Source organism: Ciona robusta, chromosome 13 (assembly GCF_009617815.1).
Source record: "Ciona robusta chromosome 13, ASM961781v2".
Taxonomy (NCBI): domain Eukaryota; kingdom Metazoa; phylum Chordata; class Ascidiacea; order Phlebobranchia; family Cionidae; genus Ciona; species Ciona robusta.
In genome coordinates this window covers 613,467-626,089 of record NC_143247.1, presented here as the reverse complement: position 1 = coordinate 626,089, position 12,623 = coordinate 613,467, and the positions used below count along the sequence as shown (strand labels likewise).

At 37.3% G+C, this 12,623-nt stretch overlaps 2 protein-coding genes across 2 annotated transcripts; one reads left to right on the top strand and one right to left on the bottom strand.

The window, feature by feature from the left end:
- Positions 1–102: 102 nt before the first annotated feature.
- Positions 103–2,715, bottom strand: LOC149725587 (ran-binding protein 10-like). Its single transcript, XM_089891285.1, has one exon. It carries the CDS (start codon positions 2,335–2,337, stop codon positions 592–594), a length of 1,746 nt encoding a protein of 581 aa, XP_089747411.1. The 5' UTR covers positions 2,338–2,715; the 3' UTR covers positions 103–591.
- A 3,083-nt stretch (positions 2,716–5,798) lies between these two features.
- Positions 5,799–9,356, top strand: LOC149725586 (uncharacterized). The gene has a single exon (XM_089891279.1). The coding sequence runs from the start codon at positions 6,156–6,158 to the stop codon at positions 9,114–9,116; it is 2,961 nt and encodes a 986-aa protein (XP_089747405.1). The 5' UTR covers positions 5,799–6,155; the 3' UTR covers positions 9,117–9,356.
- Positions 9,357–12,623: the final 3,267 nt, after the last annotated feature.

The window sequence follows — 12,623 nt, the reverse complement described above, 5'->3', positions numbered from 1 at the left end:
ATTCAAAATCAAACGTTTTAATATCGTGATGTTGTATTAGTTATATAACATTCAATAGTAATGTATCATTAATTAGTTTAAATATTTATAAATAAGAAGCAATTTCAGAAAAAAAATGTTTTTTTATTTGAAACAAACGTAATTATGATGACATCACTATAAGATGGACAAGTTTAGAAAATATCTTTTGTTACTAAGATAAAGTAATTATGATGTCATAATAACACACACAGTAAAAGAACAAAGTCAATTAACTATGAATCATACTGTGGGGGTGTAACTTTAAGTAACATAGAAACATTATAACTAACATGTCACTTAAATGTTGTCACCCAAAAAAGAAATGAATTTTTAATTTTCTTATTAGCCTACAACAAAACTACACCGTGAATCCAAGATTTATAAGCTTTATACCGACATAAATATTTACAAGCAGTTTTTGTTTTTATGGAAACTTAGTAAAACAGTCAGATTTTTATACGTTTTTAAATTCAATAGAAGCTGAAAATATGAGATGTCTATGTTACAACGCAAATATACTACAAGCGTAGGTGAATAAATAAAGGTAAAAAAGCATGTATTATGACATCACTATCGTAAATAATCCATCAACGATATAAACGCGGCCGACCCAATTTTGTTTGTCAGCATTTTCTTGACGCATTGTCTAGTTTGTCCGATAACAGTTAATAATGGGGGTTGTTTAGGCAAGTTTTGCGATTCCAGTATAGCGCTGTTTAAAGCGGTACAAACCGGTTCCCTTTGAACTGGATCTAACTGGTAACCAACAGGGGAGCTCCAAGGGTCTTTATATGCAAGCAGACTAAACGCATCTTTTAATATTCGATTGTTTTTTGCCGCGTTTCCCTCGTTTTTAATTTCCTTAGAAAGTTTATAAAGTTGTTGTCCGAACACCATCATTCGTTCAATGGCGATCGCGTTCCCGCCACAAAGTTGCTTCTGTGTTGTCGTCGCTTGGGCTGACTCACCAGCGCCACTAGTGGACAAACTCACTCCGTTGTTGAACTCGTGCGACACCCCGTTGGAAACCCCCTCGTGTGGCGGTTTCGTCTCGTCATCGGAATCCGTCTCCATGTCGCTACCACTCCCGCAGCTGCTGCCCGAGCCGGACTTTTGGAAATATTCCGTCGTCATCGGTTCGACAGATGTCGTCGATGATTGTTGCGAGTAACTTCGATGCTCTAGAGGGCGATAGAGCTGTGGTCGTTGGGCTGGGGGCGAGAAACCGTTATGGCTCGACGCTGGGCTATTGGACGAACTTTTTGACCACATTGTGTGTTTGGGGCTCACTGAGGGGCTGGAAAAACTTTGGTGGCGAGAAAGATTCTTTATTTCAGTATCAGTTCCATTTACCATCTCAATAAACTGCTGGACTTTTAACAGAAACATCAGATTCGGATTCTTTGGCAGCAGGTTTGGGAACAATTGCTCGGTTAATAGAATAGCTTCACCTACTCTTCCAGATAGAACAGCCTTCTGTATTTTCTGCCGACTTTTTATTGAGTTAATATCTTCATAATGTTGAAAGCCATGGTTAATATTTCGATTAAACGCCTCAGTGCTTGCTACATAACCATGGTGTATGAGGTAGCTCGATGTTAAACTATGCAGCATGGTTTGGAACTTTCCTATATCATCGTCGCTCCCATAGTTAAGTATTGTCTGTCTCACAGATACATTCCATTGCTTCAAGTAATCCCCAAAATCAAACACAAAAGGTTCTTGCCCAAAATTAGCACGAACTTCTTCGTTTGGTGTCTGCAGCCCAACAGTTGGGTACAAGGCATGGGCAGATAATGGTAAATCACGAAACGCTGTCCCGATATGAATCCCATTCTTAGTGTAGAAACACGAGTTATTTATCATATTCAAGCAACATCCTACAATATCACCTGTAGTGAAGGTAGGGCCATAAGGTTGCCCCGTACCCGATGAACAAAATGAGTTCCCATCATCGCCATGGTAACCATACGACATTTTATCCCACCCTGGAAGTCTGTTAAGATTAACGCCTTGCGCAGACAGCCCGATTCCCATGTAGCCGTCGCGCCCCTTGCTGACAATTGCCACTTCAAAGTAATAAATCCCACACGTGCTAGGAATGGGATGCGTCGCTCTAACTGAAGCTGCGTCCCTATGGTTCTTGCCTTGACCTTTATATTGGACTTTTAAATGATCCTCCGATAAGTTGATGTAGTTATATTTATCCTTGGCGCTCCATTTGCGAGGCAGGGGCGTCTCTTCCTCGTTTACTGACGGGTAAAATTGTTTCAAACGTTCAGTTGTTTCATTTTCGTCGTAGAACGAAGACGCCATCACGATATTTAATACTCACCAAATTTATAAAGGTTTACAAATGATTAATATTAATTCTTTAACTAAAATATAAATCCTACTAAAACGAACATATAGTAATCAAAGTCTATATATAGCACAAACAATACATAAAAAAGTTGTTTGTTTGTAATATAGCAGCATATTTTGCAATTAAAATGCGGCGTTATATAATTAGAATAATACAACAACATCTAATGGTCTTGGTTTAGCGACCACGCTTTTATTTGACACTTTTACTAGTTTTTACCCACAGCGTGTTTTAACGACTGTCGTTTTGCTGCTATTTCCCGTCGTTGGTTTAATAATTTAATCTTCGCTACTTTATTCAAAGAAATAAATAAAATGTATATTATTAAACCTCGGAATTACTTTCAATTCAATAGCAAACGTAGAGTTATAACGTATATATGACTTATGAGTTTGTTTTAACAGTAACACCGTCCGCAATAAACCAACAACTTTAGAAACTGAAACATCTGAAGTAACTCAAGCATATCAAGGAAACAAAAGAATTGCCGAATTGACTCGTCCAAATGTTTGAATGAAAAGGCTTCCGCAATTTGGTATTATGTTTATTTATATGTATTGTTTTCATGAAATATAAAGGTGTATGTTGTTTTCTGTTAGTGGGAATGTCTGGGGCTCCCATGCGCATGGTCGAGCCGCTGAAGATGTCGCTCTAGACAGCTACAGTCTAAACAAACATGAAAGCAAAGCTTTAATGAGTGAGCACGTATTAAACTAAATGGAAAATTCTCTCTTCCCTATAATAACCGATCATGCTTGATCATAAACAAACCAGAAGTAACCAACAAAGCGAATTTCAGTCGTCGTTTGTGACTGTAGGGCGGGAGGTGTTGTGGCGGTTGGCTTTGCTTGGAGCACAGATAGATATAGTAGGGTGGGGGAGGATGGGACGCCTTTTCAATCTATTTTCTCCTCTAATTTGGTAGTAAACAAACATTCAACGAGTTTTTATAAAACTTTATCCTCACGGCTCCCATAGACCGTTGTTAATTGTTTAAAACACAATGAGGATATTTGGTTATTATGTGTGAAAGGTGTCCCATCTTCCCCCACCCTACTATATATAGTTTATCCAAAGTTGCGTTTATCCGTGTTACGTAACTATTACATCTGGCGTAACTGTGTTTATGATTGACCGACACATCCTGCGTGTTTGCTATCAATATAGGAAAATAATACGACAGCCTGCCATTTTTTGTTGTCAATTATCTTTTCACTAGCACACGCAGCATCTTAAACTCCCATAGAGAATAACCGCAATAGATCGTTAAAAGGGAAATCGGCGGTTAACAGGAAAGCTTACACAGTGGCTCACATATGCCACCATGGGCACAGCAGCTGCGTTAGTTCAATGTAACTTATTTATCCTCGCATGGCGGGGCGACGACAGTCGTTATAACACGGGTGTTCTGTTTCATACACTCTGTTCCCGTTTGCAAGTTACCACGTACGTAACTTATTTATCTTCGCATGACAACAAAATTCGTTATAACACGGGTGTTCTGTTTCATACACCTCGAGCTCGCTTACCAGTTGCTATGTATGTATCTTACTTATCGTGGCAAAGCGAGGCTGTTGCAACTCGACGCTTAAAGTGACATCACATTACCCAACCACAATATACGACTTATCTCAGACTATTCCCATGAAAACAAACCCCCCGTTAAACGGGGATAACCCGTTCAACCGCTGACAGGTCCAAATCGATTCCATTTTATCGCATGATGTCACACTGCTGTTACGTGATTCTGTCTAGTATATAATTCGCCCTTTTCCTAACACAATAACAAATAACGAAAAACGAGAACTAACTAATTAACGCGACCATCAGGACTAAGACCTCAAGGTCAGTCCAGGCACATGGCGGAGTCTTACGAGCCCTTGCCCGACCGTCAAGTAAGCCTTTGCAGGATCCTGTATCGTGTACCTGTATACCAGAAAAAGGAATAAAACATAGCAAGATATCATGAACTGTTTGGTTTCTGGTTATAAAAGCAATTAGTACTACAGTAGATATAGCCCCCGCTGAAGCCTGTATATGAAGTTGGATCAGCACGGAGTCATATAACCCAATCAGCGATCCAGTAGGTGCCTATAGGGCAACGTCATTTGCTAAATCACGAGTGTTCTGTTCATTCACCTCGTGCCCGCTTACAAGTTACCACGAATGTAACTTAATTATCCTCGCATGACGGGGAAACGACAGTCGTTATAACACGGGTGTTCTGTTTCATACACCTCATGCCCGCTTATAAGTTGCCACATATGTAACTTATTTATCCTCGCATGGCGGGGCAACGACAGTTGTTATAACACGGGTGTTCTGTTTCATACACCTCTTGCCCGCTTACGAGGTACCACGTATGTTACTTTGGGGGTGATTATAAATAATTTGCCCATTTAAATACTTAAATGCAATATATTATTATAGGCATGATATTTAAGGTCCGTGATGTCATAAAACAGTCTTTACTTTGCATTAATAAGGCTAAACCATTTTCATTTCATCACAGTTATATAAAATATTGTATAAATATGATTTCACAATTGCGTTTGTATATTTGCTTATACGTGGCTTGTTTAACAAAAACATTTGTCTGGTCCACTGAAAGGGCTGTATGGCTTCACAAATCCAACAAAGCAAGGATAGTGTTTAGCTTCATGCATATTAAATGTAGACCAGGCATTATAGTTTACTACAATCATTATTTCTTTTATTTTCGATATTAGTATTTGTGTTTTGTTGTGGACCTTAACATTGGAATTTTCGCTACGGTTGAGTTAAATTACAAAGTTATGTCCGCATGTTAACTATATCAGTATCTTAACTCTGGCCACAGTAGTGTTGCATTTGTGCACTATGCTGTAGCAATATAAACGTTGTTAGAGATCATCCACAAAGTAACACACATGGTAACTCGTAAGCTGGCACGAGGTGTATGAACACCCGTGTTATAACGACTGTCGTTTTCCGGTCACGCGAGGATAAAGTAAGTTACATTCATTAATTCAGATACCATTTGCGCTGCGTTGTGTATACTGAACTATTCTTTAACAGAGCAATTTAAGAATTAGGCAAGTTGTGTTTTTTGCAAGTTTTATACCAGGCGTTATAGCTTAAAGTAAAATCATTATAGGGTGGGGGGAAATAGCACACTTTTCGTTCTATGTTCTCGTCCTATTTTGTGGTAAACAAAGAACGTTCAAAGAATTATAAAACCTTATCCCACATAGAACGTTAGTAATAGCCTAAACACGATCACGATAATTGGATATTAGGTTCTAAAGGTGTCTCGTCTTTTTCCACCCTACTGTATGTTTTATTCTCGATGTTAGTAATTTGTGTTTTGTACTAAACTTTAACACAGGAATTATAAGCATAACGTTTTCGCCACGGTTGAGTGATAAAGCGTATCAAATTATGTCTGTTTGGCAGCGTTGCGGTTTCGCACACCGAACTATTACTTTCAAAAGCGGAACTTAAGCATAACGTTTTCGCTACGGTTTGCTGAGGCGTTTACAAGTATTTCTGTGTGTTACCTGGTAGCTGTAGTAAGGCTAAGGCGTTATAAAGTATGTTAGCAATTACTTGATTCGCGTTTTGTATACTGAACTGTTTTAAACAGAAGGAGACTGAATTGTTTTATTTAATAGGGGGAACTTAAGCATAAGGTTTTCGGTTCAGTTAGATTGAGGCTTGTCAAACTCTCCGACTCAACGTTGTTAACGGTTGACGCATAAGAATTGCTTCTCTGAATAACAGTTTCAATATGGAATCAACTGAACATGACTTTATGCAAGATGAGGTTGGTAAGGAGGAAAAGAATCTTGCCCAACAGTTAAAGGATTTGTGTGATTCTGATGGGAAAGAAATGAAAGGAACTGAACTAAGAGCGGCTCCCATACTGTATGAGCTTGCCAAGATTTATAAACAGAAGGATGAAATGTTGAACATGACTCGTAGTGCAGCTCTGTATAACGCTGCTATTGTAAGGAATCCAAACAATCAAAGATATAAAGATGAACTTAAAGCTTTGTGCTCAGCAGTTCTGGTGAAAGCAAATGCCACAAACCATGATGCTTGTTTGATTTCTTTGGCAGCTAAGGTGAAAGAAAAACTAGCTAAGCTTCGAGAAGATTGTGGCAAACGTTTTAATCAGCTTGAGATAATCTCGTATGGTTTAGAAGATGACCAACTAATTAAACTGCAAAAGAAGAAAGTCTCAGATATTAAAAATATTCAACAACAAGTTACGAGAAGCTACACTGAGTTAATGAGGTTTATTTCTGATGAATGCATCAAGATTATGGGAGCACCACCATGCAAATATGCTGTAGTTGGATTGGGTTCCCTAGCACGATCGGAAATCACTCTGTACTCAGATTTTGAACACATCATTGTCCTTGATAATGATGTTGCTAAGATGGAAGATCGGAAGATGATCATAAAGTACTTCAGATGGTTCACCACAATCTTCAACATCATCTTAATAAACCTCGGTGAAACCGCCATTAACTGTGTTGCAATTCCAAGTTTAAACCCCGGGCATAGAAACTGGTTTATAGACATTGTTACACCAAATGGGATAACATTTGATGGAATGGCAGCCCACGCTTGTATACGCCCACTTGGACGACCAGCAACTAAAAACAAACCTTGGAAGACTGAATTTATTAAACCAGTTGATGAAATGGTTCAATACTTGGACAGTGATGAACAAGTAAAGCAAGGATACCATGTGGCTGAAGTTTTATCCAAGGCTTGCTTTGTAGCCGGTGATGAAGTAATTTGTGCTGAATACCAAGAACAAGCTCATCTTAGGATTCAAAAGAATGCTGAACCGAATAAGTTCACCGTTGTGTCTAAACAGATGGAAGAAAATCTACAAACATTCGACTTAGAGGACCTGTATATAGATTCACTTATGGGTTTACAAATATACAACTTGAAGAAAGCAATCTACAGAGGTGCAACACTCTTTATTCCATACATCGGTCGACTCCGTTCACTGCAAGCATCATCTTGTTTTGATATCATCGATGAATTAAAAGCGAAAAAAGAATGCAGCGAAAAGATGGCCGACCTACTCAAGTTCATGGTGGCAGTGGCTTGTGAGTTTCGCGCCAAAGTTTATTTTTTAAAGGGACAACAACATGATGTTTTTATGGAGGATTCTGATCATGACGATCTTATCTCGGATTTAATGGGAATTGTTGGAAAACAAAGCATGGTTTCTTTTTTGGAAGCAGCGCTGGTTCTGCCGCAAACGTTGAAAAACAGTAAAGCTGATTATCACAGATGGAATCTTCAAGAACCTGGTTTAAACGACCTTTTTCCGCTTAAAGTATCCGCTCTATACTTTCTCCTGTTGTATGAAGATTTGGTGAAAATCGCCGAACAAATAATTTCCACCTCACCAGGAAATAAAACTTTAATGGTTTTTTTTGGAGCCGCATTTAAACGCAAGAAATATGATCTGGTTATTCAACTATGTTCAAAAGTTGATCAATCAGAGCTTACAGACAATGAGAAATTTGAACTCAAAAGTTTTGAGTTGGCAAGCATTGTAAATCGATCATACAACGAGAAGACAAAATCTTTTGAAGGTTTAAGGCCAGAAGTTGAAGCCAAGATCAAGGAATGGGTGGAAACGTCGAAAAATGTTAAACCTACAATCGGTATGCTGTATTATAGCTTTGCGATATCCTCTGATGCCTTTCTGTTGCTCAACGAACCTAAGATTCCAAACGTTAAGTTCCATTTTCCAGACAACATTCTTGCACTATGGAAACAGTTCTTAAAATTGGAGCAGTACCCCGCAAATTGTCTAGTGTCGATAGTATATGCCCGCGTTCTTATTTATAATAAAGAATACGAAGAAGCATTCAAACTACTGCAGGAAGCCAAACAGAGGATGCAACCGTACAAGAATACAACATCAGATCTGCACATGTTATTATATAAAGCATATGCTACCTGCTACAATGAGGCTCCTTCCGACAGATATTATGAGGCATTAATATGTTGGTTGGAACATGGAAGAATCGGCAAGAAGCGTAACAAACTGTTACTCGATCATGAAAAACAAGCGATAAAATCTACATTTCAACAAATCATAATCCGTCAATCCATGAAGTTGTGTGAATCTGCTGCAACATTGATAAAGAATGGAAAACCCACAGAAGCATTGAAACCATTGAATAAAGCTAAACGGATGATGCAACCGTACAAGAATACAACAACAGTGGTGCACATGCAGCTATATCATGAGTGTGCAGTTTGTTACAGTAACACTGACGAATATTATAAAGCATTCGTATGTTGGTTAGAATATGCAAGAATCTGCAACGAACTAACGGAACCAATACCTGATGATTATAAACAAAAGATAAAAAATGCATTTCAACAAATCATATTCCGTCAATCCATGAAAGTATGCAAATCTGCCGCAAAACCGTTAAACGATGGAAAACCCATAGAAGCTTTGAAACTACTGGATAAAGCTGAACAAATGTTGCAACCGTACAAGAATACAACCACAGAGCTGCACATGCGCTTGTATGCTCCCTATGCTCTTTGCTACCAAAATACCGGCAGATATATCGAGGCATTGATATGCTGGTTGGAATTCGCGAGAATCTGTAACAAACTTGAACAACCAATACCTGATGACATAAAACAAAGAACAAGACAATGTTTCCACCAGTTATTTTTTATATTTATATTATAAACCATAAAAATTTTAAAAAAATTACAAAAATATCACAAATTAGACTTTCCAACCAAACTTGCTTGTTTTTTTAAGTCCAAGCTTTCCCACAAATTTACCGTTAAAAATGCATTTTCGCGATACCCGCTTTATTCTGTCTTCCTTGTAATATTACTTCCTTTTTATTCTATCTATATTAAGAATCTATAAAATAAAACTAATAAGTTCCTCCTAATAAACCACTGTCTGTTTTGTAACAAACTGAATTATAATAACCTTGTGATGTAATAATGTTTATAATAAGTGTGTAATAAATATGTTATGTATAATACTTGTATATTAAACTTAATGAATTTAAATGTCATTGATATATTAATTGTGTATTAAATATATAAAAACACCAAGTTATAGTCAGAAAACAGATCATTATGACGTCACACTCACATAAACAATGACTATTCAACATATTCTAGATTATCGTTTGTTTAAGCATACAGGTAATTATGACGTCACACTCACCATAATAAAGATAATTTTCCATAATTCCATCACATTCCGAATATCACACTTACAATGTCACTTGATATAGTACATAGTATCGGGGAAAAGCTTACACTGTGGCGGGACAACGGCTCACCGAAGCCCGCCATGGGCCCAACTTTATCCCGAAGGTCTCAGTGCACAGTTGCGCTAGTTGAATGTATGTAACTTGCTTCATTCTCGCATGGCGGGGCAACGACGGTCGTTTTAACACGGGTGTTCTGTTTCATGCACCCGCTTACAAGTTACCACGTATGATTGTATGTTATGGCCCTTGCCTGCCGCCAAGTGACGAGTTGCAACAGCGCAATAGCAAAGTGGTTAACTCTTCGCTGCTACCATTGTGGGCGTATGTGTTCTTGGACAAGACACTTAACGGAAATTTTACCAACCCACTAATGGGTTGTCCAAATACCACCCTTCCAAGTTACATACATGGTAACTTAGGAGTGGGCACGAGGTGTATGAAACAGAACACCCGTGTTATAACGACTGCCGTTGCTCAGTTACGTGTTCATTTTATCGTAATATATATTTGTGGTTTTAATGTGTAGTTTGCTGTGATTTCTTCTGTATTGTTTCCTAATATCCGTTTTATGATTGGCCTTTGTGTTGTGTTGATAACGTCGTGCGTATTTTAGCTGTAAGCGTAATTGGTCGCCGTGGTGCGAGTGCGCCTTTTTCTCCTGTTTAAACCAACACCCTGCTGTTTAAACCAACACCCTGTCAGTAGCGGTAGGCCGTTAGAGCAGCGACCTGGACCGCACACTTTACGTAACACACGTGAGAATAGAGCAAGTTACATACATTGAACTGACTCAACTACTGTGCATCGAAACCTTCGAGGTAAAATTAGGCTCATGGCGGGTTTTTGTGGGATCTTTCCCCGCCGCTACCTAAGTTTTACCCTGATACTATGTACTATAAATTATACTAAGTTAAATAGTAAGTGTTCGGAATATGATGAAATTAGAGAAAATGTTTTGTTACGGTGAAAGTGGCGTCATAATTAACTGTATACTGACTATAACCACAGAAATAAAAAAAAGTAGAACGCGCAACTGCCCAAAAACGTGATATATTCTTTTTTCTATTCACGTGACCGCCAACTCCGTCCCCATTTCGCTTGGTCTTCATTGTAAGAAAAAGGCGCATAGCTGTTTTAAGAGGTTTCAGCTGTTTATTTTGAAAACTACACCAACTATTCAAGTTTATTAAGCCAATTTAGTTATTTGGTAGGTTAACGCTTACAGTTTATCACTTGTTTAGGAAATTCAAATACTAAATAAATTTAAGTTAAAACCTTAAAATAACAGGTTGTTAGAAATATATATATATTAGAAAATAGTTGTTTTACCTTATAACTTTAAATTAGGTCAAAACAAGAAGAAAAACTACATAAAACGCCCTCGATTCCATTGAATACAATGGTAAACGGGAACGAGTCGTGAAAGAGAGAGAGTGTATCATGCTCTCTCCTTTGCCGACATTAGAGATGCGCGTTCTATTCTTTTTTTAGTTCTGTGACTATAACTTGGTGTGTTTATATATATTAAAACGATGATTATATTAATAACATGTTTAATACGCATTCATTATACATAACATATTCAACACACAATTATTAAATACATATTTTAATACAAAAAATATTATATCAATAACATATAGTTTAATGCACAAATTATTATACACACAAGACACAATTATTATAGATGACATTTTTAAAATACATGTTTTACAAAACATACAATGTGTTATAAGAAGAAATTATGTGTTTTACTGCAATATTTATTTCATGGAATCTTAATACTAGATAAAAATAAAAGAGAAATAATATAAGAAACACAGAATAAAGAAGTAAAGATACAAAACATAGAGAAATCTTTCTTTTGTTTTGATTCAAACACATTGCGTTTGAACACACAGTAAAAAATTCGTAATAAGCAGCTTCCACTGCCCGTTTATTTCTATCAGTTAATGTTGTTTCTGTCTAGCTGAAAATTTTCCTACAGATTTTTGCAATTTCCAACCAACATATCAAAGCCTCGTAATATATATTAGTAATGTGGTAGCAAACTGCATATGTATGATATAGTTTTCTGTGCCCCATTGTTGTTGCAATCTTGTACGAATGCATCAATTGTTTGGCTTCATCCATTAGTTTCAATGCTTCTGTGGATTTTCCATTGACCATCAGTTTTAGAGCAGATTCACACAATTTCATGGGATGACGGAATATGAATTGTTGAAATGAATGTTTCATCCCCTGTTTATGATTATCAATTATTGGTTTGTTAAGTTTCTTACAGATTCTCGCATATTCCAACGAACATATGAATGCCTCGTAATATCTGCCAGTATTATGGTAGCAAACTGCATATACATTATATAATCGCATGTGCACCACTGTTGTTGTAATCTTGTATGGTTGCATCTATTGTTTGGCTTCATCCAGTAGTTTCATTGCTTCTGTGGGTTTTTCATTGTTCATCAGAGTTGCGGGAGACTTCCACAATTTCTCGAGATGGTGAATATGGTTTTTTGAAAAGTGCTTCTCACTCTCTGTTTAACGTCATCAGTTATTGGATGCTTAAATTTGTTACGGATTCTGGCACATTCCAAAATACATATCACTGCCTCGTAATGTCTGTTGGAATTACTGTAACAAACCGCATAGGCATCATATAGATTTAAGTGCACCACTGTTGTTGTAATCTTGTACGGTTGCATCAATTGTTTGGCTTTATCCAGTAGTTTCAATGCTTCTGTGGATTTTCTATTGTTTACCAGTGTTTCAGCATATTCACACAACTTCATGGGATGACGAAATAGGAATCGATGAAAAGCATTTTTCGTCTTTTGTTTAACGAAATCAGGTATTGGTTGCTTACATATTCTACAGATTTTCACAAATTCCAACAAACATATTACTTCCTCGTAATATTTGATGGTGTATCGGTAGCAAAGTGCATATACAAGACATAG

Bases quoted from the DNA above. Each gene is read 5' to 3' on its own strand.
- LOC149725587 (XM_089891285.1), bottom strand. From the start codon at position 2,337: ATGGCGTCTTCGTTCTACGACGAAAATGAAACAACTGAACGTTTGAAA.
- LOC149725586 (XM_089891279.1), top strand. From the start codon at position 6,156: ATGGAATCAACTGAACATGACTTTATGCAAGATGAGGTTGGTAAGGAG.